Here is a 26,567-nt window from a genome sequence, read left to right on the forward strand (position 1 = left end):
CAATGCGGGAGACCAGGGTTCGATCCCTGGGTTGGGAAGATCCCCTGGAGAAGGAAGTGGCAACCCACTCCAGTACTCTTGCCTGGAGAATCCCATGGAAGGAGGAGCCTGGTAGGCTACAGTCCACGGGGTCGCAAAGAGCCGGACACAACTGCGTGACTTCACTTTCTTTCACTTTGAGTTACTTGGGGAGCTTTCAAGAATCCTGATGCTCAGATAAATTACATCAGAATCTCTGACTCCAATGTACAGCCAAGGTTAAGACTCACTGTTCTAGGTGTATTGAGTTACTGGAGCCAGATTTTAACGGACTCCCTAATTGACTCATTAAAAGTTTGGGAACTATTGATCTAGAGCAAAAAAAAAAAAAAAAAAGCTGATTTTTTTAACTGAAAGCCATCGGACTATGGACAAGGATACTTGGGTTCTAGTTTTTCTTGGGTTCAGTTTTCTCAGCCACTCACCCTTCTCATCTGCTAATAATGGGGGTTGGAATAGTTAAGGGGACTTCAAAGAATGGTCCCTTTAATAGCAGCATCAACATTATCTGGGAACTTAGAACTGCAGCATTCTGTCTCTACCCCAGCTATATCAATTCAAATTCTGGGATGGGATCCGGTGAGTTGTTACCCTCTCCCTTTGTTAAACTTTATTGTATAGACTAAAATTTTGGTTTCCTAGACTCACTAGTACTAAATTGCCCATTGGGATTAGTGGCTTCTTGCATCAGCTCCTGCAATTTACCAATCTGTTCACCACAAATGGCATTAAGTTTTTCTTCTGGTAGGGAGATTCCAAACATGCTTTTATAGTTGCATTTTGTCTGCTTTCATTAACTTGTTGTTATAGCACTCTTGCAAGAATCCCTTGGCCTCCTTATAACCAATGGTCCTATGTTTCCTAAATTTGTCCTTCACGTGTGTGTGCTAAGTTGCTTCAGTCATGTCTGACTCTTTGTGACCCCGTGGACTGTAGACCACCAGACTCCTCTGTCCATGGGATTTTCCAGGCAAGAATACTAGAGTGGGTTCCCATCCCCTCCTCCAAGGGAACTTCCAGACCCAGGGATCCAACCATAGTCGCTTGAGGCTTCTGCATTACAGGCAGATTTTTTTAACCACTGAGCCACTGGGAAAGCTCCATCGTGTGTGTGTGTGTGTGTTTTTGTCACTTGGTGGTGTCCAACTCTGTGACCCCATGGACTGTAGCCTGCCAGGCTTCTCTGCCCCTGGCATTCTCCAGACAAGTATACTGGAATGGGTTTCCATTTCCTTCTCCAGGTGTCCTTCACATACTGGTCATCAGGGGCTTTGAGGTCTGGGGGCAGAACCCGGGGCAGCATCAAAAGGCTCCAATAAGAGGCCAGAACTTGCAAGACTTTTAGGGCAGGCAGAACGCCACACCTGTGCCCAAGCTGGTTTTTAATAGGGTCCTCCAGGTGATCCTGGTGAAATTTACCTACCTGCTCTAAAATTCTACAGTTCTGTCCCCTCCAAAGGAAAACCCCAATCCACACCATTCTGGAAAGGTCTGGAAGGGATTTGTCAGCAAGCTGACTGTTTTGAAGACAACTTTCGAGAAAACTTTAAATGATACACCAGAATCACAGACTGCATGGTGATGCGAGTCATTGCCGTGATAATACTATTCCAACTTCACACAGATGATACAGCATTTGTGAAGGACAGTCCAAGAATGGGGGAATTCTGGATAGAAAGACAGCAGGTGAGACATTGCCTAACTCAAGTCATCCTCAAGCAAAAACAAAACAAAGAATCGTGAGTCGCTTGGACCACACGGCACACTTGGAGCAAAAAGACAACATGGCACTCCTTAAGAAGCCCACACACTGGGAATTAAACTACCAGAACTGGCATATCTCTCCCTCATCTGGTTGCACCTCCTTTTACAGATAAAACTGGGGCCCCCCTAGGAGACATGAGCTGCCCAGGCTCCTAGCATTCTTGAATAATCAAACTGCATTAGGAATACACATCTCCTTAGTGTTTGAGACCTCCCCTTCCACCCTTACTCTCTGGGGTCTAGAGGAGCTTCTCTCCATCCACGCGTATCCAGCACACCTGTTCTTGGCTCTCACGTGGCCCCTGTGGGGAGCTCAACAAAAGATATTTATTTGTTCAAAACAACCACAGCTGAAGACAGTCATCTCTTCACCTCCTGGAAAGCCTCATTTAACCTAATGCTGGCATTTTCTACTCACAGCAACTTCCCATGAGAGGAACCTACAGCCTCCTTTCCCCGCCTCCAGCTTTCTGGGGCCACGTGTGGAAGTCAAGATGGGCTTCTCTCTGCCTCAGCCAAAGAGGTCCAGAGAGACCGCAGCTTAGGAGCTGCACCCTAGGCCTGCAGACATTTCTGCTGTGAGCAGGAGGGGCCTTGGTGCCTGTCCCCTACCCTGCCTGTCCTTCAGGTCCTGCTGGTACCAACTCTCTGACTCTTTACAAGAACTGTGGTTACCGAGACTCCAGAATCATTAAGGGTTCAACGTAGCAACCAAAGGGAAAAGGGGATGAGAACAAACTTGTACTTTGTGCCAACTATGCCTTTGGAAAGGTTCTAGAATACAGGAGAAGGAAATGGCAACCCACTCCAGTGTTCTTGCCTGGAGAATCCCAGGGACAGGGGAGCCTGGTGGGCTGTCATCTGTGGGGTCGTGCAGAGTCTGACACGATTGAAGTGACTTAGCAGTAGCAGAATACAGGTAAGGACACAGTAGTTTTAAAAGGCATAAGAACTTGGTGAAGATCACATGGTCAAAGCCCATGTTCAGAACTACATCTGTCTGACTTCAAAGTCATGTCCAAGGACAAAGACTCTGCCTCCTTTTTCAGGTTGGTGCTTTGAGCTGAGAGAGGTGGACAGCAGAGATTAGAAACCAGTTTGGGACATCATGTATTTAGGACCCTATATTTTCACATGAGCTGATAGATTATGTTAAAGATAGATAGATATGTCGCTTCAGTAGTGTCCGACTCTGTGCAACCCCATAGACGGCAGCCCACAAGGCTCCCCCATCCCTGGGATTCTCCAGGCAAGAACACTGGAGTGGGTTGCCATTTTCTTCTCCAATGCATGAAAGTGAAAAGTGAAAGTGAAGTCGCTCAGTCATGTCCGACTCGAGCGACCCCATGAACTGCAGCCCACCAGGTTCCTCCGTCCATGGGGTTTTCTAGGCAAAAGTACTGGAGTGGGGTGCCATTGCCTTCTCCGAGATTATATTAAAGGTCAATATCAAATCTTGGCTTTTCATTTTTCTAAAAAAAAAAAGCCTCTCCCTAAAAAAAATACATATTTTTTTGTACAAAAAATACGAAGTATTATAGTCTTTAATTTCAGCATGGAAACTCCTTTGATAACCTAAGGTGAGAAGCTGAGAACAGGTGGTAGTGGCGGCTGCAGGCTTCCTGTCGAAGAGGACTGGAAAGAGCAGCAGGTTGAGCAGGGCCACAGGCTGAGATATCTGGGATGGAACACGGCCCTTTTCCTGGCTGGTTTGTTCTGGCAAAATCAGCTTATTTGAACTTCAGTTCTGTTGTGTTAACCACCTTACAGGATTTTTGTGAAAATACTAAATTGTGTGTTTTAAATGTCTTTAACAATCTCTGGTAAATAATATGCACTTAATAGATAGCTATTACTACTACATTATATTGTAATTATTCTCATAGCAAAATGTATCCGTACTAATAAAGAGAAGAGTTAAAGAGGTTAGATAAGAACAATAGAAATAGTGGGAAGCACACTGAAAAACATTAGGGAGGCCTCCAAGATAACAGAAACCCTTTAAAAAGAAAGAAATTCAGAGTGGTCGTTCTGATGGTTGTTCTGTTTTCTGTGCAGCATCACCCCCGTGGGAGGCCAGGGCCTAAAACTTGGCCCCTGTCCGAACTTTTTCAAGGGGACTCCAAGATTCATCTCTGTCCGTCTCTACACAAATGACCTAATTATATGTAACCACCAAGGAACAGGAGCAGCTCTGAAGTTGTCAGCATTCGCAGAGAAATATCAAGAGGTAAATGGCGCTAATCATTTTTCCCTGAAGGCTCCCTTCCTCTACCAGTCGGGTTTTGGTTGTGAGCCTTCGTTTACTCAGCTGTAAGGTAGTTTAGCTTCATTCAAGCCACATTTGCCTCTGCTGGTCTGTTGTGCAAGAAGTCAGAGTGAAATCCTGAGCCACGGTGCTGCTTTCCCAGGAGCAGGCCCGGGGTCAGTCCTGTGATGTGGGGTCCTGCCTGTACTGAGCGGCTGGACCAGGCGAACGGGGCAGAAAAGCAGAAAGCTGTCAGCTGGGAAGATGGGAATCATCTTGCGACAGGATGACAGAGGAGGCTGGGAGAACCTGAAGGTCAGTGGGGATATATTTGCCCTTAGTAAATAGCAAGGAAAAATTTTTTTACAGTAGGACCTTGTTTTTGTTGTTGTTGTTGTTTTTAACCTATTTTATGTATAGTGATTTGTATCTGCAAATCCCAAACTCCTAATTTATACCATCCCCATCCCTTTTGGGAGAAGGCAATGGCACCCCACTCCAGTACTCCTGCCTGGAAAATCCCGTGGATAGAGGAGCCTGGAAGGCTGCAGTCCATGGGGTTGCCGAGGGTCGGACACGACTGAGCGACTTCACTTTCACTTTTTACTTTCATGCATTGGAGAAGGAAATGGCAACCCACTCCAGTGTTCTTGCCTGGAGAATCCCAGGGACCAGGGGAGCCTGGTGGGCTGCCATCTATGGGGTCGCACAGAGGCGGACACGACTGAAGTGACTTAGCAGTAGCAGTAGCATCCCTTTTTCCATTTGGTAACAGTCAGTTTGTTTTCTATGTCTGTGAGTCTGTTTCTGACTTGTAAATAATTTCATCTGTATATTTTAGACTCTATATATAAGCAATTTCATATATTTGTCTTTCTCATTCTGATTTATTTCAGTTAGTATGATAATCTCTAGGTCCATCCACATTAAGGAAATATTGGTGTAGTGTATTCGTTCATATTTATTCATCACACACACACACCCTTTAACAGAAAATTTTGACCTATCGGGAAGCTGTCAAGCTCACAGTGCCATCTTCAGCTCAGAAATCTGTATCCTTGGCCCCAAGCCCTCCCCTGAGTTCCAGATTTGACACCTCTCTGCTGTCCCAGAGGCCCCTCAAACACAGCATGAAGAAAGCAGTCTCTCCACTCAAACCTGGTGCTCACCAGGGAGTAACCAGCAGCAACTCCAGCTGGAGCTCTGTGACACTCTCCCCTCTCACCACCATCTCTGCTCCCACAAATCTGGAACCAAGTCCTGTTGATTTTAGCTCATGTTGGGTTGTACCCACACCCATCTACAGAAAACCCCTCATGGGCATAATGGGAAACTCTTAAGTTTCACAGCATAGTCTGGGTAAGGGGAAGCTGCCCCAAAGATGGGTCAGGTTGAAAGTCAGGGCTTAGAACCAGACATTAGGCCTGAATGACATGCCTTATCGGGCAAGAGAATTAACTCTTTAGTGGTGTAAGATGCCCGGTCCAGCTGGGTCTCGTCTTGGTGCTGATCAGGGCAAGTTAATTAGGTGTCGAGGACCTACTACAAACAGCCAAGAGATGGGCTTTCCAGTCCCTTTTTAACATCGAGCACAGGTGAGAGAAGCAAATATGAGTTTCTTTATGAAAAGAAAGACTGCCCACCACAGAGTAGACCCAGGGGACGTGTTCTGTCCCCTTCATGTGATTCCTTGTATTGCTGAACCTTACGAAAACCAGAAGTGAAGTTTCAAATACAGTGGATTAAAAATTTGAAATATATGTATCCTCACATTGAAAGTCTGGAGGCTTCTCAGTCGCTGCATCCAGGCAGGATTGTCCACTGCCTCGTGGCCCACCCTTTTCATGACCAAAGGCAGCAAGATAGCAGGCCTTAGGAACTAAGTGGAGCTAACCCAGGAGCACGCCTTGTGCATGTCTGCTCAGATTGCCTAAACCAGAGCAATTCCCATAACCTCTGAAGGTTCTTTCTTGAACCTTTGGGCATGGCATTAGAGCAAACCAGCTACATATAAGAGAGATGAAATTTTAAAAGGTGTACATTATTCCAAGTAAGAAGTTTATTTGATCAAATGACAAAATATGAAGATATTTTAAACTATAAAGCTCTATTCAGACAAAATGTAAATTTATTATAAAGTAAAATGATATCCATGTAAATGGCACCTAAAAGCAGAAAGAATGCAATTCCTTGAAATACTATATCTGTATAAAGCATTCACAAAATTCTCAGGTACTTTAAAACTAGGTTGTAGGTATATTGGTAAAATCTGTAAATAGTGCTTAAAGTGGGTTTCTTAAACTTCCCCTACAGTATGTCATGGGGGTCCTGTAATGATCAGAGTGTCAGTGAGATGTGTCGTGAGTGTGGAACAACCTTGAGTTCCCTGCACAGTCCTATCCCTTCACATGGAGAATTGGAATTGAGTGGGTGGGAATTTCTAATCACTCTAGTTGGGCATAATTAGAAAAAGGTTGTGAAACCAGGTTAGGAAAGAGGGAAGGGAGGGGAAACATGGCCAAGTCAACGGTTTCTGTAGAGCAGCTTTACAAATGACCAGGAAAATGGATTTAAAAACAATAACAGTGAATCCTTGGAGCTGCACCCCAGGGTCTGGACCAACCAGCATGCCCAAGGGCTGGGCTGGGTGCCAGGCACGCTAGCATTACATCCTCACCAGAGGGCAAGGTCGTCACCTGGGTGCACCACGGGCAGAGCTAAGTATACAGTTACATAACTTTCTCTACTAAATATTTTTTCTAGCATGTAAGTGACTCTGCCTTTGAGGCCACGCTAGGACCTGGGAAGCAAGAATCAGCAGCTCCAAGTTACAAAATCAGAAAAGCTTCAGGTGTGTGGAAGGAGAACCAGATGCGACGAAGGTGGTGTCTCCCGGCGGGCACAGCACACTGTTGGCAGCAAAGCACAAAGGTACAAAATGACTAAAGTGAAGTGAACCACAGGGAGAAACAGAAAAGATCCCAGGAAGCCAAGGAGGTAACGGAAAAATAATTATATAGCACCCATTATTACTAATTTAAATCTATAAACATCATAGGGTTTGTGCTATTATTTTATAAATACATTTATGAGAGCTTGCAGAATATTACAAATGCCACACATTCTGGTATAAATGTTGGCTCCAGCTTCATACAAGGAATTTGATGTTACATTTCAACATAGTGGATTTGGGGTGATAGAGTAATTTTTGTAGGCCATTTTCTGGACCTTGGTCACACAGCTAAGTGAAGGCCAAAAAAACACAGGAAGCATTTTATTGGTCGCTTTGGCAACAAATTCGTTTTTTATCTACATGTTATACAAAGATACACTTGTGTCCATGAATCTATAAAAATCATCCATAGGAGATCTTTTATGTTTTCTTATCTGCTTCGTTGCTATCAAGTCTAATGGGAGGACTACTCAATGGCTTTGGCTCCTTCACTGTCATCCTTAGAGGGATGTATTTACAGATAGTTTTATGTTTCCTATTCAAGATAAGTGGCTCTTTGAAGATTCCTAATCTTGAGATTATAATCTTCATTATCGATGGCACTGACACACACAAACACATTAAAAAAGTAAATGACTTCATATCACCTAATTTTAGCAGTGTGCTTTTAAACAGTGTGCTTTTCCAGCACTACAGAAATTAACCTCTAAACACATCCAGGTTGATCATTAGAGATGCTCCCCTCTGCTGTCTAAGGTTGATTAAGTGAGACGCGTCTGAAAATGGGTCAGGGTAAGAAAATCTCAAGGTTCTGTGGACTCATAGAACATTACAAACATGGCTTTTGTAGAATCTAAAATTGCTTTCTACTTAGACAAGGATGTAATATCTAATTACTCTGTTGAACGATTTTATAAATTAGTCCTATGCATGTATAAACTCAATGGCCTACATAGCATCACTTCAATAGTTAAAGTGGTGTTAACACCATTACTTCATACACTTGATTCAGGCACTGAGAGAGTTTAACCTGTTGTATCTTAAGTCTTAAAGTCAAGGTAAAGTCATTCACTCACCTTTGTTTCATTTCCCCAAAATAAAATCTTAATTTAGCAAACAGAAGAGACCACTACAGCAGAAAGTGAAATCAGTCTTTCTATGGTGAGGTTAACAAGCTATTCATTTGATGAATGTGTTAGGAGCTGGATACCCAGTCTGTGGAATTTTTCTGTGAGTGATCAAGCATGTAAATTTGACTCAATTGAAATTACTAAAATAACTGGCTTTAAAAAATGAGTTTAGGAAAATGAAGTGACCCTGGAGTACTTAAGTTTTAAATCTTCTCTCATAGAAATCACCTCTTGGCAAAAGATGCTTTTGGCTCAGCTCACCTGAAAATAATTTCATATTGAACTTTTCTTATTATTTAACATAATGGGACTAACTCAGTCAGAGTACACAAAATAAAGGTAGAGGGGCACGATGGAGCACAGCTGTTCAGGGGGGCTTCCCCCAAATGGGTGGCCTGTGAAGGGACACGGTCACACTGACCCGCTAGATGACTTACGCAAATTTCCCAAGTACCACCGTGTCTGGAATCACAACTGGTGGAAAAGAGAGATGTAGAATCAAGGTCCTCACAGCACTCTCTAGGTTGGGTGATCATGGCAGAGCTTGTGGTGGACCGTCTGCCTCACAGCTGTGTCTCCGTTTGCAGCCCTGGCATCTGGTATCCCCCACACACAGTAAGGAGCCATCTGTGCCCCTGGAGGAAACATCTGAACGTCAGAGTAGTAGCCAGCGAGCGCAGTGGCTCTGTCAGCCTCGTCATTCTGTGACACTTCTTTGGCCGCTTGACTGCCGTAATGTGCTTCCTACAGCAGAGCGTGGGGCGAGATGGCCCCACATCACAGCTGAGCTGGCTTAGCCAAAGGGTGACCCTGAGCTCAGAACTGCTCCCACTGTTACCTTTCCAGGTCTAGGGTTCATCCCAACTTCCAAACAGTGTAATATCAGGGTAATGTGAGTAAAGTCTCATGAGCTTTGTCCATTATCAACCTATCCATACAGTGTCCACAAATGTGAGATGTTCTAGTAGAATGATGTATCTGGCCTGAGAGAAAAATATACATGAGTCACACCACATCTTTCTTTAAAATTTTCCAGCCAGAAAATCCATTGAGCAAAGCCTGAGATTCCCTGCCTTTTATTTTTTAAAAAACATTTCCTCCACCTCAATCAAATGGACAACCCCATTGCCACAGCAGAGAATAAACTCTCTGATGAAAGCAAACAACAGCTTGGAAAGATAAGTGAAGGGATTTGAAATGACAAAGCACTAAGAATTTTTAAAATTTAAATGATATCTAGAAAACACTGTGAAAATGTCTCTCTCAAAAAGAGCACACATTTTAGTCAGAAGGCTCAGTGAAACTGAAAGCTGACCAGTAAAAAGTGAAGGTAACCTTCCCATTTTTGAATTTCCCTCACTTTCCTGCCCTCAGACTCTACCAAGCTGGGTGTATGAAAGCAGAAAAAAAATCTAAAAGCCGTGAAAAAGTGCTGGTATTTTTCAGGATCTCTCCAAGACAGTTTCCCTCTGGGTAACTTGAATCCTCTCTTGGGATCAAGGCCACTGACGAACTTTAAATGTATTTGGAGGTGCAGGTTCAAAGACCTCGTCGTCATCTTCCACCCCTTCTTCTATCGGTTTCATCCTGGGCGAGGCTCGCTGGTGTGGGGATGGTACATCTGTCAAAGACACAGAAAGGAAAACCACTTAATGTAGAGCCTGCCCTGATGCTGGCATGATGTATCAGTGAAAAACTCCAACTGGAAAATAAAACTCTCTGGGAGATTATAGCTGGTACCAGGAATGCAGTTTCCCTAATACTGCATCTTCTTTTTTTTTAATTTAATTTTTAAAATTTTATTTATTTTTAATTGGGGAATAATTGCTCTACAATGCTGTGTTGGTTTCTGCATACATCAACATTAAATTGAATTTTTATTTTATATTGGAGTGTGGTTGATTTACAATGCTGTATTTCAGGTGTACAGTGAAGTGATTCAGTTACACATACATCTACCCTATTTCAAATTCTTTTCCCATATAGGTTATTACAGAATATTGAGTAAAGTTCCCTGTGCCATACAGTAGTCCTTGTTGATTATTTTATATGTAGTAGTGTGTACATGTAGAGGTTTCTTTGGCTCAGCAAGTAAAAATCTGCCTGAAATGCAGGAGAGGCGGGTTTGATCCCTGAGTTGGGAAGATCCCCTGGAATAGGAAGTGGCAACCTACTCCAGTATTCTTACCTGAAACGTCCCACAAACAGAGGAAGCTGGTGAACTACAGTCCAAAGGGTTGCAAAGAGCTGGACATGACTGAAGCAACTGAGCTCGAGTGTATATATGTTAATTCCAAACTACTATTTTATCCCTCCTCCCCCCACCTTTCCCCTTTGGTAATCATAAGTTTATTTTCAAAGTCTGTGAGTCTGTTTCTGCTTTGTAAGTAAGTTCATTTATATCTTTTTTTTAAATTTCACACGTGATATCATATGATATTTGGTTTACTTCACTTAGTATGATAATCTCTAGGTCCCTCCATGTTGCTTCGTGTGTTTGCTAAGTCGCGTCAGTCTTGTCTAACTCTTTGCAACCCTATGGGCTATAGCCCACCAGGCTTCTCTGTCCATGGGGATTCTCCAGGTAAGAATACTGGGATGGGTTGCCAAGCCCTCTTCCAGGAGATCTTCCAGACCCAGGGATTAAACCCGCATCTCTTGTGTTTCCTGCATTGGCAGGTGGGCTCTTTACCACTAGTGCCGCCTGGGAAGCCCAGCAAATGGCATTCATTCATTCTTTTGTATGACTTAGTAATATTCCATTGTATGTACGTGCCACATCTTCTTTATCCATTCCTCTGATGGACATTTGAGGAATGGACATTTCATTGCTTCCTCATCTTGGCTATTGTGCATGTATCTTTTTGAATTATGGTATTCTTTGGATATATGCCAAAGATGAAATTGCAGGATCATATGGTAGCTCTGTTTTCAATTTAAGGAAACTAAATACTGATATCCATAGTGACTACACTAATTTACATCACCACCAACAGTGTATTAGGGTTCCCTGTTCTCCACACCCTTTCCAGCATTTATTAATTTGTAGACTTTTTGATCATGGCCATTCTGACTGGTGTGAGATGATACTTCACAGTTCTGATTTCATCTGTCTAATAATTAGTGATATTGAGCATATTTTCACGTGGCTTTTGGCCATCTGTATGTCTTCTTTGGAGAAGTGTCTGTTGAAATCTTATTTTTAAAGTTATTCATTTAATATTGAGCTGCATGAGCTGTTTATATGTTTTAGAGATTAATCCCTTGTTGGTCGCACCATTTGCAAACATTTTCTCCCGTTCTCTAGGTTGTCTTTTCATTTTGTTTATAGCTTCCTTTGCTGTGCAAAAGCTTTTAAGTTTAATTATAGGTCTCAGTTGTTTATTTTGTTTTCTGGAGCAGATGGATTCAAAAATATATTGCTGTGATTTGTGTCAAAGAGTGTCCTGCCTATGCTTTCCTCTGGGAGTTTTATAGTATTCATTCTTAAATTTAGGTCTTTAATCCATTTGGAGTTTATTTTATGTACGATGTTAGAGAATGTTCTAACTTCATTCTTTTACATGTAGCTGTCTAGTTTTCCCAGCACGACTTACTGAAGAAATGATCTCTTTTCCATTGTATAGTCTTGCCTCCTTTGTCATAGATTAATGGGTTTATTTCTGGGTTTCCTACCCTCTTCTATTGATGTATATTTCTGTTGTGTGTGTGTGTGTGTGCCAGTACAACACTGTTCTAATTACTGTAGCTTTGTAATATAGTGCGAAGTCAGAGAGACTGATTCCTTCAGCTCCATTTTTCTTAAGTTTGCTTTGCCTTCTCGGGTTATGTTTCCATAAAATTCTTTTTTCTAGTTCTGTGAAAAATGCCACTGGTATTTTGATAGGAATTGCACTGAATCTGTAGATTGCCTTGGGTAGTATAGTCATTTTAACAATATTGATTCTTCTAATCCAAGAACACAGTATATCTTTCTATCTGTTTATGTCATCTTCAATTTCTTTCATTAGTGTCTTAATAGTTTTCAGAGTACAGGTCTTTCATCTTCTTAGGTAAGTTTATTCCTAAATATTTCATTCTTTTTGATGTGATGGTAAATGAGATTGTTTTCTTAATTTCTCATTCTGATCTTTCTTAGTGTATAGAAATGCAACAGATTTCTGTGTACTAATTTTGTATCCTACAACTTTACCGAATTCACTGATAAGCTCTAGTATTGTTTTCTGGTCGCATCTTTAGGATTTTCTATGTATAGTATCATGGTATCAGCAGACAGTCACAGCTTTACTTCTTTTCCAATTTGGGTCCCTTTTACTTCTTCTCTGATCACTGTGCATGCCAAATCATTTTGGGCAAGACCAAATATTAGGGACCTTTTGGCATGGACCGAATGTCTTTGGACATTTTAGACAGCACTACATGGTCCTGTAAACATCAAGCTCTTAGCATGGACCAGATATCTTATAGACCAATGTTCTGCAAGGCAGCAAAGTCAAAAAGCCGTTGTTAGTCCATGAGAACAGATGTAGAGAGGATGTCACTTCAGGTGCTTGGATGGTATAAGCTTCTCAAACATATGCAATTCCCAGTGGTTTGCACCAAAGTCTGCTTAGGACTCAGAATGCATGTTCCTACATTAATATCATAGATGGTAATTTTAGTCCCTTGAAGATGGATTTAACTCCTACTTTCCCTAAGGAATGGTTCTACTCTGAAAGTATAGAACCTCTACCATCTGGAACATCACCCCAAAGAATATTTCTTGCCACCAACTGTCCAGTCATTCCCTGGACTTACAGGGGAGAGGGAGAGAGAGGAGGGGGCAAGGAGGAGAATCCAGGCATGCATGAGGGAAGAGCTGGATGGAGCAAATATAACCCAGAAAAGCAGCTGCTGCTGCTAAGTCGCTTCAGTTGTGTCCGACTCTGTGCAACCCCATAGACAGCAGCCCACCAGGCTCTCCCATCCCTGGGATTCTATAGGCAATCCCAGGAACCTTCCTAGGAAAGGTTGCCATTTCCTTCTCCAATGCATGAAAGTGAAAAGTGAAAGTGAAGTCGCTCAGTCGTGTCCAACTCTTAGCGACCCCATGGGCTGCAGCCTACCAGGCTCCTCCATCCATGAGATTTTCCAGGCAAAAGTACTGGAGTGGGGTGCCATTGCCTTCTCCACAGAAAAGCAGCAGAGGCCCTTATATCAAAGAAACCAAATAACCCATTCATTCTGTCTGTCCTTCATTCATTCATGCATTCACCAAATGCTAATTGAGCTTCTACTATAATGGACACCATGCTTGATGGAAGAAAAAAACAGTCCAAAAGTAAGAGTAGAAGTTATTATAAATGAGTGCATAGGCTTCTCAAGGTGCCTACTATTATAGCATACACAAACTCCCTCCTGTCTAGTTCCCACATTCTGTGTCAGGCTCCACTTTATGAGGGTCTCCTTTGGCCCCACCCAGGCTTGTGCCATATTCTTGCTCTGCCCTCCAGGGCAAGGTCAGTTAGCAATCAATATATCAGCAAATGCTGAACTCAGACTAAGTGTAAGGTTGATGAAGGAGGAACAATGGCAGAAATCTGACTTTTCAAATGCTTGCTCTATAGCAAAGAACAGTAGTGGGATCTTATGAAGACACAAAAAGGCAACAAGAAATTTATCAGGATCAGCTCTTAATCCCTAGCCAGAGGCAGCTGTGTACTCTACGCACAGGGGTAAGGGTGCAGAGCACAGTGGCCAAGACAGAGGCTCAGGAAACACTTCCAAGGTTCAGATCCCTGCTGTGCTGCTTCCTAGCTGTGTGACCAGTCCTCCATTACTAAACCTCTCTAGGCCTGTTTCCACCTTTGTGGAAAGGAGACATTCACAGGACCTGCCTCATGGGGTTGTTCAGGGGATTAAACAAAATAATCATGGAATGTGCTTCGCACATATAAAATGTTGCTGTCATTTTTTTTTCAAGATATATATATGTATTTCAACTTGTGTACATTGCTTATTTTAGATCGAATTTTGAGATCAGGATAAAGATACTTGGGAAAATGACTTCTGGGGACTCTGTTCCTTCCATTGACAGCTTCAGAATCAGTCACCATTGTTAGCACATCAATACCATCAAAGAAAGGATTCGTTTACATATAAATTATTTTCACTTAAGTCTCTTTGGCATATATAACATTTATCGCTGTTTTCCAGTTAGAGATTCATATAACACCATTACATAAACATTAACATTTTTTGTTGTTAATTTTATTGAAGTATAGTCAATGTATAATACTGTAAGTTACAAGTGTACAATAGAGTGATTTACAATTTTAAAGGTTATATTCCACTTATAGTTATTATAAAATATTAGCTAGATTCCTGTGGTATACAATATATCTTTGTAACTTATTTATACATAGCAGTTTGTACCTCTTCATTCCCTACCTCTATATTGTTCCTCCCCTTCCCTCTCCCCACTAGTAACCACTAGTTTGCTTTCTATAAGTCTGTGTCTTTTTTGTTATATTTACTAGTTCACTGTATTTTTTTAGATTCCACACAGAAGTGATAGCATACAGTATTTGTCTTTCTCTGTGTGACTTATTTCACTTTAGCATAATACCTTCCAAGTCTACTCATGCTGTTGCAAATAGCAACATTTCATTCTTTTTTTATGGCTGAGTTTTTTTCAGGGGGACAAGGGGAAGCAAAAAGTATATACAAAAAGTTATGTACAGTAACTGTCATTTATTTTAACTGTATAGTCATCGCCATCTTGGAAGATGCCATGATCCACAGCTACATCTTTCAACATAAAAGATCGTAATTATATAGTGCGGAGCTGGACTTTGGCAGAGCTAGTGTGTTTGTCATATATAAATGGAAATTGTTCACTTTTCAACATTTGCAGTTAGTTAAAATACTGAGTTTACAGGGAGACAACTACTGATGTAACTGGTAGAAAATTAGCTTCTATTAAAACAGTCTAGGAACACAATTCTGCCTCGAGCACAGCATGGGAGAATCTCTCAGACATATTCTTTTTATCCTTTTTCACACAGGTTACAGCAGACATAACAAACATAACCTGGAATTTGCATGTGAATTATTCAAATGGCAATGTAACCTATCTGTGTGACCTTGGGCAGGTTACTTCACTTTTCTGTGCCCCAATTTCTCTATCTGTAAAATAGAAGTCATAATAATGGCATGTATTTCATATGGTTGTTAAGAGAATTACATGACTCAAACTTGTTAAATTCTTATATCTGTGCCTAGGATATCATAATCCCTTTGTAAATATAAGTCAGTAAAATGACTTAATAATATGGCCTTAGGAGAGCAATGGCCTAAATCATTAGAAAACTTGTTAAAATTCATCATTGCTCATAGGAATAGCAGATAAAGGAAATGAGACTTGTGCTCAAATAGCATTTTGTGTTGCTCAGTGTAAGAGTGCAGCAAAATTGTCTATTATTTTTTTAAGAAAAACAATAGCCATGACTTCCATCATATTTGTAGCCTCAAGTTATGATTGAATCTCATGAAATATTAACTTAGGCTGAGTATCTGCAATCAGATAAACCCTGAGAACAAGCAAAATGGCATGCCTAAGAGCATTATGCCAAATCAATTATGCAGAGCATCCAGACGTACGAAGACCTATGATACACGTAACACGAACATGCCCATTGCATTTTGGCTGGGCAAGTGGGGAGAACTGGTCTGTAGATTTTAAGCCCATCTATCAAACTAGAGGACTAAACGTATAGAACTATCCAACCAAAGGCATGGAACTACAGGTTCTATAGCAATCTGAGATAGTTATCCACGTTGGGGCCAAAATGTTATCTGCCCCTTTAGCTACCTCACCAATCACTGCCTTTTTCTGTTGAGAGAGAATGAAGAGAGGAACCAATACAACTAGAAATGACCTAGAGAAACTCTGGAAGAACTTTTAGCTTCGCTACTGTCAATTGAAAAAAATGCACAATTAAAAGTTGAGAACTATGTTTTATTTGGCAAACAAAACTGAGGACTTAAGCCCAGGACATAGTCTCTCAGATATCTGAGGGACTGGTCCCAGGAGGGAAGGGAGGGGCCTGGATATACAGGATTTTTTGCAACAAAGACCAGGTAGTCAGAATATCAAAAGATTACTGTTAATTAAAGAAAACCAGAAATGGCAACCCACTCCAGTGTTCTTGCCTGGAGAGTCCCAGGGACGGGGGAGCCTGGTGGGCTGCTGTCTATGGGGTCGCACAGAGTCGGACACGACTGAAGTGACTTAGCAGCAGCAGCAGACATCTCAAGTAATTTAGCACTTTTCTATGTATGAGAAGATGCAAGAGTTTGCACTGACTGAAATCACTCCTTTGCCATGCACCTCAGCTGTCTGGGGCCAGCATCCTGTGCTTTTTCATCCTGAGTCTCCTCAGGGTGTGTGATGAGCGTGGCTCCAGCGGTTAACTGCTACGAGGCAGGCATCCTGTTTGAATCTTGAGTTCCCTCGGGGCTCACCATCAGGGTGGCTGTCATGAGATGACTTGACGACTGCAATATCTTGTTTACTGATATGACAGAAAGCATTTTTTTTTTCACTGATGCGTGTTCAGTCAAGAATGCTGGAGTGGGTTGCTATGCCCTACTCCAGGGCATCTTCCCACCCCAGGGATTGAACCCACATCTCTTTTGTCTCCTGCATTGGCAGGCAGATTGTTTACCACTATTCTGAGAAAGAATTTATTCTGTTCCCACTCTATTTGCCTGAGAAAGGAAGAACTGTAGTCTTAGGATGTAACATTAAAAAGTAAAGCAAGAGTTAACTTCCAGTCCTGGGGTGATATCCAGGGGCCCCCCTCCCTCCTGGCCAACTCGCAATGCCCCAAATCCAGCCCAGTGTTTTCCTCTTCTCCTCTTGCTTTTCTCCCCTCGTCAACTGGTTTCTCCACTCTCCCCACCAAATGCCTCTCCACTCCGCAAGGTGAGCCTCAAGCCCTACCTCCTTCATTTGTAGTCTTCCCTAATTCCTTCTCTGGGGAGATTCTGTTTTCCACCAAAAGACAAGTACTTGCATCCCTCCCTTACTAGAAAACAGGCATCTTGTGGGCTGTCATCACAGCCTTTTCTCTCGGGCAGCCTCTCTGAAGTACTCACATGTAGCTAGGTCCTTGATAACTACTTGGTACATGAGAAAAATCCCGCTCCGAAACTCTGCATGGGGCCTTCCCTGAGGACGTGGGGAAACCACACAACCACACACTGAACTCTGATGGGTCAAGTCCAAGTCCTGCCGGTGGACCACCACCAGTGGCCCTCAAATGCATGCAGGTCTGTTTACAGTAACACCTCACTGCAAAAAGTGATTGTTATCACTGCCTTCTGTGCTACACGCCTTGAGGGAAATCACTCATATCACTAATGATTCGACAGTTCTTACAGCCCAGGCAGGGGTACCGTCCGTCCGAGTCAGCATCAGCGAGGTGCATCGCTGCTGTCACCTGCTACAGAGTTTTCATCCAGTCGGCCTAGACAATCCCCAAGGGACTACCTTGTCCAAGAGGCTAGGTTAAATGTTAGGGAAATCAAACCAAACCTACTTTCTGCCTCTGTCTTCTCAGAAACTCCATTGTACAATAGAGGAGCGATTCATCCTCATGGCATCCATATCAGTATTTCTACTTTATACTCAGAGGCTAAAGCAGAGACAACCTGGACACCTAAGAAAAAAGAATAAATAGCTGGGAGATGATGTGGATGAACCCCGTTCCCACCAGAGAGGGAACCACTGAGAAACAGAACTGGCCAGGGCAAAGCAGGAGACGCTGACAGCCCAGCAAGATTGACAGCTAAAGATTTTTTTTTTTCCACACGGAGAAGACTAAATTCAGGCTGTGTGGTGCATTAGAGCCCACAGTCCCCTCATCCCAGTTCCCACCACCGCGCCTGTTGCTGTTTTCTCCATCGAGCAGACCGCTGCACTGAAAGGTGACCGGAATGAAGCCTGACTTACAGCTGCCAGAAGCCGCCAGCGCCAGCAGGCTGTCTGACCCCCAAGGGGAATCGGAGTCTCAGAGAGAGCCCACTCTTTGTCTCAACCTCAGGTGGCCTGGCTTCTGTACCACTAAGAGCCAAGTATGACAGTCATCTGGCCCTACCTGGGAATCGGCCACAGTCACAGCCAGGAGCTTCCTGGAGAAGAGCTCACTGACCCTGACCTGGTGGTCTCTGCCCTCTGTAGGAGAACCACTGGTTCAGTGGAAAGACTCAGAGGCCATCACCATGCTGCCAGAAATCATTTTTGTCCACTAATGAAAACCCAATTTGGAGTGTGAACAACAACAACAAAAGAATATCCTGCTTCAAGGGGACTAGTTACATTTCAAAAATTGAGCGTTAATAAAAATTCTTTCTGCAAGTTTGCCCAGTTTTTCACTAACCTTGTGCACTGATGCATCATCAGAAGTTTGCCCAGAAGGCCCAATATCTACCCTAAGTGTGAGAGCATGAGGAGAGAACAGAGGGAGAAATTGAGCTAATCTTTAGCTGAGTGCATTTTCAAATTACTTTTGCCTCTCAAGGACATGACGATGAGGTTCATGACCTCTGTATAATGCTTCACTTTTCATTTATTCCAAATTCTAGAGGGGCACATAATTCCATCTCCATAAATTTTCTGGGAAACTGATTTTTATCCTTCTTTTAAAGCCACTTCTACAGTTGAGACAGAAGTGGTTAACTGTATCTTTGATATTTATTATAATCAAGAAGCAATAACTAGCATTATTTTTGGCTTTTAGTTATCAATATCATCCAGTTGCCCCTAGCTGCCAATTAATACAATTTATTCTAAAAGTAAATAAAACAAATGTCTCAGACTGAACTTCAATCCAGACTTATCAGGTGTGAACTTGTTAAACAGCTACATCAAGAGTTACTTTTGCTTAGCAAAAAAAAAATTCTGTCAAGAAGACATATACTTGCTTCCATAGATAGCAAGGCCTGGAGAACACACAGCCAGCAGAGCAGAACTGACTGAGCTGTGTGCCAATTCGGTGTGTTAGGTGGGAAAGAGAATGGGAGCACCAGGTAGCCATCCTCCTTAGGATGTAAGAGAGTAAAACTGAAAAACATGGGCTCTGAGCAAATGCAGAAGACAGACTTAGAGGAACCAAACAGTGGACACCTCTACTCATGCCAGACCACAGGAGGACACCCACAGGCGGCTTTGGATCCAGGAAGCAGGGTCTCTTCTCAGCACACCTGCTTAGCAGCTTGTGCGTAAACCCAGCTGAAAAGAAAAGGAGCTGGCAATGAAGAAGCGCTTTGTGCCCTTGAGGGCTGTTGCCGGCACGGGCAGACCAGCCAGGCGCCTCCACAGACGATGGGCTCCGGCTGCCCTGCCAGGCCTTGTACCTTAAAGTCCCGAATTAAACACAGGAAGCCTTTTTGTACACAGACCCAGGGGATCTTACATAACCATCCATCCAAACTCTCCTATAAGTGCTAAAAAATTAGGTAGGAGAAATGCCCTTTGACAGAGCTCTATCCTTATTGAGCTTATTTCTATTTTGGTGTGCTTCTGATTACATGAGGGCCTGAGGGCTTCTCCTTGCCGGAGAAAGTAAACAGACATAGTTGTTCTTATTAAATCCAGAGTGAAGGTCACACTTGTTCCAGAGAATGAGTAAGCGACCTCAAGTTTGATCTTTAAGTAAGCAAAGGACCAGGATATGAAGTTTGTCAAGTGACTTCTCTCTCTGCTTCAGAAATTTTAACAAGGAATGACACTTTTATAAACTCTCCAGTATAATTGTGGTAAGATGTTTTTCCCCTTTCCTTTGTTAACTTTGATGACATTTTCTTCATTCCTTTCAAAGTGTTCTTTTATTATGTTTAACCATCTGGCCGACTGCTTTAACAAGTAATTAAAAACCTTACAGGGGTTTAGAATTTTAATTAGATTATACATTTTTTGATGTATGAGGATGGGGAAAAATGTAATGGCTTTTTTGCTAGAAAAGGATTATCATCCCCTTTATGCCTTTGCCTTATGTATATTATAAGACTTTGTTAAATTTAAAAAATGTGTTTTTCATTGAGGTCATAAGATTATTTCAGATTGTAGAAGCTGAGTTTGGATGGAAGTTTTCTGAACAATAATACTGAAGAGTAGGTATGCCTTTAGACCTAATTTCCTTAAAGGGAGTCAGCACCACTGAGGGACTCAGCAAAGAATTATACAAATTATGGCAAATGGGGAGGATTAGGAGGCTAGTGGCTCTCAAGAGGAGGTTCTCAGATCAATTCCTGGCTTCTCAGATGGGTGGTCGGGGCCCTGAGAAGCCCGGGCAACAGGTGTGAGTAGTCAAGGAATAGCCTGAGTCCTCTCCTGCACTAAAGAGAAAGCTTTAGGGTTGCAGAGCTGGTGGATAAGCTCAAGGGAACAGGAAAGGCAGTTCAAGGATGACAGCTGTGTAGCCGAGCCAGAGAATCACCAGTTTGGGGTGAGGTAGGAGGGTAAGAGGCTTCAAGAGGAAGGTCTGAGACAAAGGGGACATGGAACTGATGGCTGGGGAGAATAAGGATGTGAGACCAAAAAGGTAAGGATAAGGAAAAAGGCCACTAGAGATACCCATGAAAACAAAAAGCAGTAGGAAAAGGCATGGCTCAAATATCAAATAACTACTCAGACTTAAAGAAGAAATGAAATGATTCACCCAAAGCAAAAAGCCACTAGCAGATACTGGGGATCTGGTGAATAAGACGGTCCTGACAGCTAGGCATAAAAAAAAACTTTAAAGGAAAAAAGGAGAGGCATGGCAGGAAGTAAACTATTGTGGCATTATTTGTGTTTTTACAAAAGGAGAATCCATTTGAACTTATCAGGAACAGCCTCCTTTGAACAGATCAAGAATCATGATGACATTGGAACCCAAAGAAAGCAATGTAGTCATAGCCCACTATTCTGAATAAAGCATAATGTCAATATTATTCATTTGCTTTAAACTTGATAAAATAAGCCATGGATGAAGCAAGGAAGACCTAACTACAATTGGCAGAGAGAATAATCATATTTAATACCTTTTAAACCATGAACTTCCAGATGTTCAAGCTGGTTTTAGAAAAGGCAGAGGAACCAGAGATCAAATTGCCAACATCTGCTGGATCATCGAAAAAGCAGGAGAGTTCCATAAAAACATCTATTTCTGCTTTATTGACTATGCCAAAGCCTTTGACTGTGTGGATCACAATAAACAGTGGAAAATTCTGAAAGAGATGGGAATACCAGACCACCTCACCTGCCTCTTGAGAAATCTGTATGCAGGTCAGGAAGCAACAGTTAGAACTGGACATGGAACAGACTGGTTCCAAATAGGGAGTACATCAAGGCTGTATATTGTCACCCTGCTTATTTAAGTTCTATGCAGAGTACATCATGAGAAACGCTGGGCTGGAAGAAGCACAAGCTGGAATCAAGATTGCCGGGAGAAATATCCATAACCTCAGATATGCAGATGACACCACCCTTATGGCAGAAAGTGAAGAGGAACTAAAAAGCCTCTTGAAAGTAAAAGAGGAGAGTGAAAAAGTTGGCTTAAAGCTCAACATTCAGAAAATGAAGATCATGGCATCTGGTCCCATCACTTCATGGCAAATAGATGGGGAAACAGTGTCAGACTTTATTTTTTGGGGCTCCAAAATCACTGCAGATGGTGAATGTAGCTATGAAATTAAAAGACGCTTACTCCTTGGAAGGAAAGTTACGACCAACCTAGATAGCATATTCAAAAAGCAGAGACATTATTTTGCCAACAAAGGTCCATCTAGTCAAGGCTATGGTTTTTCCAGTGGTCATGTATGGATGTCAGAGTTGGTCTGTAAAGAAAGCTGAGTGCCAAAGTATTGATGCTTTTCAACTGTGGTGTTGGATAAGACTCTTGGGAGTCCCTTGGACTGCAAGGAGATCCAGCCAGTCCATCCTAAAGGAGATCAGTCCTGGGTGTTCACTGGAAGGACTGATGCTGAAGCTGAAACTCCAATTCTTTGGCCACCTCATGCGAAGAGCGGACTCATTGGAAAAGACCCTGATGCTGGGAGGGATTAGGGGCAGGAGGAGAAGGGGACGACAGAGGATGAGATGGCTGGATGGCATCACCAACTCCATGGACATGAGTTTGGGTAAACTCCAGGAGTTGGTGATGGACAGGGAGGCCTGGCATGCTGCGATTCATGGGGTCGCAAAGAGTCGGACACGACTGAGCGACTGAACTGAAACTGAACTGTACATTTAAAAAATGGATAAGATGGGTAATTTGTGTGTTACATGTATTTTACCACATTAAAAAACAATTCAGCAGAAACCAACACAACATTGTGAAGCAATTTTCCTCCAATTAAAAAAGCATAAAAACTTCTGCACAGCAAAGGAAACTATAAACAAGATGAAAAGACAGCACTCAGAATGGGAGAAAATAATTGCAAAGGAAGCAACTGACAAAGGATTAATCTCCAAAATATGTAAGCAGCTCATGTAGCTCAACATCAGAAAAACAGCCCAATCAAAAAATGGGCAGAAGATCTAAACAGACATTTCTCCAGTTAAGACAACAGATGGCCAATAAACACATGAAAAGATGCTCAACATCGCTCATTATCAGAGAAATGCAAATCAAAACTACAAAGAGGTATCATCTCACACCAATCAGAGTGGCCATAATCAAAAAGTCTACAACAATAAATGCTGGAGAGGGTGTGGAGAAAAGGGAACCCTCTTGCACTTTTGGTGAGAATGTAAATTGATACAGCCACTAGGGAGAACATTATGGAGATTCCTTAAAAAAAACTAGGAATAAAACTACCATATGATGGAGCAGCCCAGCTACTGGGCATATACCCCCAGAAACCACAATTCAAAAAGACACAAGTACCCACCCCAACATTTGCTGCAGCACTATTTACAATCAGATCAGATCAGATCAGTCGCTCAGTCGTGTCTGACTCTTTGCGACCCCATGAATCGCAGCACGCCAGGCCTCCCTGTCCAACACCAACTCCCGGAGTTCACTGAGACTCACGTCCGTTGAGTCAGTGATGCCATCCAGCCATCTCATCCTCTGTCGTTCCCTTCTCCTCTTGCCCCCAATCCCTCCCAGCATCAGAGTCTTTTCCAATGAGTCAGGACATAAAAGCAACCTAGATGTCCAATGACAGATGAATGGATAAAGAAATCGTGGTACATACATACAGTGGAATATAACTCAGCCATAAAAAGGAACAAACTTGAGTCAGTTGTAGTGAGTTGGATGAACCTAGAGCCTGTTACACAGAGTGAAGTAAGTCAGGAAAACAAATATTGCGTATTAATGCATATTTATATGGAATCTAGAAAAATGGTACTGATGAACCTATTTGCAGGGGAGGAATAGAGATGCAGACATAGAGAATGGACTTGTGGACCCAGTGCAGGAAAGAGGGGGTGGGATGAATTGAAAAGCATTGATATATATACACTACCATGTGTAAAACATGTTGAGAAGTTGCTGTATAACACAGGGAGCCTAGCCTGGTGCTCTGTGATAACACAGAGGGGTGGGATGGGCTGAGAGGGAAGCTCAAGAGGGAGGAGATGTATATATATATATATATACACACACACACACATGTATAAAATGTTGACTAATTTTGTTGCATTGTTGTATGGCAGAAACCAACACAATGTTGTAAAGCAGTATTCCTCCAATTAAAAAATAAATAAGAAAAAAGAAGGAATAGAAATATGTTTTCAACCTTGATTGTTGAAAAGTTAAAGAAGAGACAGGAGTTTGAAGGTAGAAGGGGAAAGAATAAGTAACTGTAGGGAAGCTAATGTCCTCACCTTAGAAGTGCTTCAGAGAGAAAGGACTTCCCGGGTGGCTCAGATGGTAAAGCGTCTGCCTACAATGTGGGAGACCCGGGTTCAATCCCTTGGTTGGGAAGATCGCCTGGAGAAGGAAATGGCAACCCACTCCAGTATTCTTGCCTGGAAAATCCCATGGACAGAAGAGCCTGGTAGGTAGGCTACAATCCATGGGGTCGCAAAGAGTTGGACATGACTGAGCAACTTTCTTTCTTTCTTTCTTTTCAGAGAGAAAAAGGAATAGAGGTTTATATGTATTATTTAATGTTACAAATGTAAACAATAAAGGGATAAAAACTAGTCATATTTTATACTGAGCAGAAGCGCGAAGGGAAGTTAAAAGTGAGCTAAGTTAGGTTAGAAGATAAAGGTTAGGAGGATAAATCAATAAATAACAGCACACTGTTTAGCATTTTGGACAAAAATTGTTCCAATATGATTGCTCTTAAAGACTGGTTAGGTTGGAAGGGGTCAGTTCTTTTCATTGAAAAAAAATTTTTTTATTATTTGATAACTGTATATTAACTTGATAATTTTAATTTTATTTTATTAAAAGACTGAAAGTACACAGCCCAATAAAATTCTTTTACAGTCATTTCACAGATGAGAACATGCTGGGTGAAGAGAGAGCCCGTTTAAAGAACTGGTGAGGGCCGGGGCCCTGGAGACGGTCCCACAGCCAGGAGGAGCTTGTGTGCTAAGGTCCCAGAGGAGATGAATGGCATATTCCTTGCCATGAAAAGGGGGAAATACAACACTTACCTTGTGAAGGTCAGTGAAGATGAAATGAGAACATGTATGACAGTGGTCAGGATGTGTCAGTGGCTGCAACAGGGGCTGAATATTCCCAAACAAGTTTATACTCATGCACGGGTATTTGTAAGGTCAGAGGCAAAGCAAGACCTTGGAACCAATTCAGTACTTCTTAGTTTCAGGGCTGGCGAGTGGCCCTGAGCAGGTTATTTAACCTCCCTAAGCTGCACTCAGCTCATCTACGAAGTGGGGGCACTGCTTTTCACTAGCCCTTCTGGTGGGTCCGAGAACAGTTCTTAGGCTCATCTCCGGGTCCCTGCTGCCTTTCCACCTCTCCCTATAATCCTGTTTGTAAGCCTACAGTTGTTCACAGGGGAAATGAAATACAAATTGGATTGAAAAGATTATTTCATGAAACTCAGAAGATGGAATTGGTTTTTTGTATATTTCCAGGTAAAGAAATATATAAGAGAGCTGAGGGAAACTTATTATGTCAGATAAGCTGCCTAGTCTTAGCAGACAAGAATACTAACCAGATGCAAACGAACTCAGCTTAGCACAGATCTGTACCCCTAGGTCGGGCTTCCCTGATGGCTCAGAGGGTAAAGAATACACCTGCAATGCGGAGACCTGGGTTTGACCCCTGGGTTGGGAAGATCCCCTGGAGAAGGGAAAGGCTATCCACTCCAGTATTCTGGCCTGGAGAATTCAGGCCATGGGGTCCCAAAGAGTCCATGGGGTCCCAAAGAGTCGGATATGACTGAGTGACTTTCACTTTCACTTTTCCCTAGGTCATATGAAATTAGTAGACTGTCCAGAGCTCCTTCTTGACATTAATAACAAAAAAATACTTGAAAAGGTTTTTTTGGTCAGGAAGAAATATCTCTTAACTATTCCATAGTCTGTTAAAGAAATCATAAATTTTAATTATAATTTCTGAAAAACATGGTTTAAATTAGCAAAATCTTTCAAAGATGAGTTCTAACAGACTGGATCACCTACACTGACTCAGGATTTTTAAAAAACAAACAATAGGTTATTTAACTCCAATTAACTAAAATAAAGTTCTCAACTTGCAAAGAAACATTGTATGTCCACCTGTTGCCATGACAATGCCTGTGCTCAGCACCACTTATCATGATGGAATTGCCAAGGACAGTCAGTCTGCATGCGTGTTTTATATACTACGTGTAGGGAGCTAAACCTGTAAGGAGGGGAAGACAGAGATGACAAGGCACCTCGATGAACACCTTGGTCCAGGAGCAGAGAGAAGAAAGCTTATATCTATATAAGGGCATTAAATCCTCCTCACACATCCTGACATCCTGTCTCACAATCACACTTCCAAACATGGAACTCAAGCAAATGAAGCAACAGGAGAGCAAAAAAGAATTAAACAGCTTTAAGAGCTGTGTTGTGATTCTGCCATCACTGTCTTCCCTCAGCCACGAGTGGCAGTGACCCAAACAGCAGCTGCTCCTTCAGTGTCCAGAGTGAGGAGGACCCAGCAGCACCTGTGTGCATGTGAGAAAGAAAGAAAGCAGCCTCTCTATCATAGCCAGAGGTTGGGGGAACCATCTGTTAGCACTGTTTCGTCTAGTGAAAGCTAAGATACCGCTCTTCCATGCAGACTGCAGTGAAAATTAAATGTGATTATGTTTAGAGAGTACCTGAAAAAATAATAATTGCTATTGTCAATAAATGTGTGTTCCCTTCTTTCCACTAGCATTCATGAAGCTGATACTTACTGTTGCTGAGTCCAGTTGCCCTGGCTGCCCCCATGTGCACATCAAAAAT

At 42.3% G+C, this 26,567-nt stretch overlaps 2 protein-coding genes across 23 annotated transcripts in view; one reads left to right on the forward strand and one right to left on the reverse strand.

Moving 5' to 3' along the window:
* Nucleotides 1–1,172: 1,172 nt before the first annotated feature.
* Nucleotides 1,173–26,567, forward strand: part of LOC123327714 — a 30,331-nt gene continuing 4,936 nt past the window's right edge. For 2 of the 18 annotated variants that reach the window (XR_006542400.1, XR_006542404.1), the window contains exons 1-4: nucleotides 1,173–2,852; nucleotides 3,862–4,033; nucleotides 6,815–7,048; nucleotides 24,610–24,788. Coding sequence is in view for 3 of the 18 variants with exons in the window: in XM_044924350.1 (XP_044780285.1) it covers nucleotides 2,233–2,381; nucleotides 3,862–4,033; nucleotides 6,815–6,982; nucleotides 15,181–15,312 (621 nt within the window). In the remaining 15 variants the exon portion in view is untranslated. Of the gene's footprint in view, nucleotides 2,853–3,861; nucleotides 4,034–6,814; nucleotides 7,049–8,721; nucleotides 8,858–9,508; nucleotides 9,646–9,671; nucleotides 9,995–15,180; nucleotides 15,372–17,739; nucleotides 17,990–24,609; nucleotides 24,789–26,215; nucleotides 26,344–26,567 lie in introns of those variants that run through there. The other 16 variants (XR_006542407.1, XM_044924350.1, XM_044924352.1 and 13 more) reach the window with 16 other exon arrangements.
* Nucleotides 8,188–26,567, reverse strand: part of BVES (blood vessel epicardial substance) — a 47,169-nt gene continuing 28,789 nt past the window's right edge. For 3 of the 5 annotated variants that reach the window (XM_045161961.1, XM_006073726.4, XM_006073727.4), the window contains one exon: nucleotides 8,188–9,755. In XM_045161961.1, coding sequence (XP_045017896.1) covers nucleotides 9,631–9,755 — 125 coding nt within the window. In that variant the 3' untranslated portion in view covers nucleotides 8,188–9,630. Of the gene's footprint in view, nucleotides 9,756–16,571; nucleotides 16,690–17,707; nucleotides 17,839–26,567 lie in introns of those variants that run through there. The other 2 variants (XM_044924348.2, XM_044924349.2) reach the window with 2 other exon arrangements.

This window comes from Bubalus bubalis, chromosome 10, assembly GCF_019923935.1.
Source record: "Bubalus bubalis isolate 160015118507 breed Murrah chromosome 10, NDDB_SH_1, whole genome shotgun sequence".
NCBI lineage: Eukaryota > Metazoa > Chordata > Mammalia > Artiodactyla > Bovidae > Bubalus > Bubalus bubalis.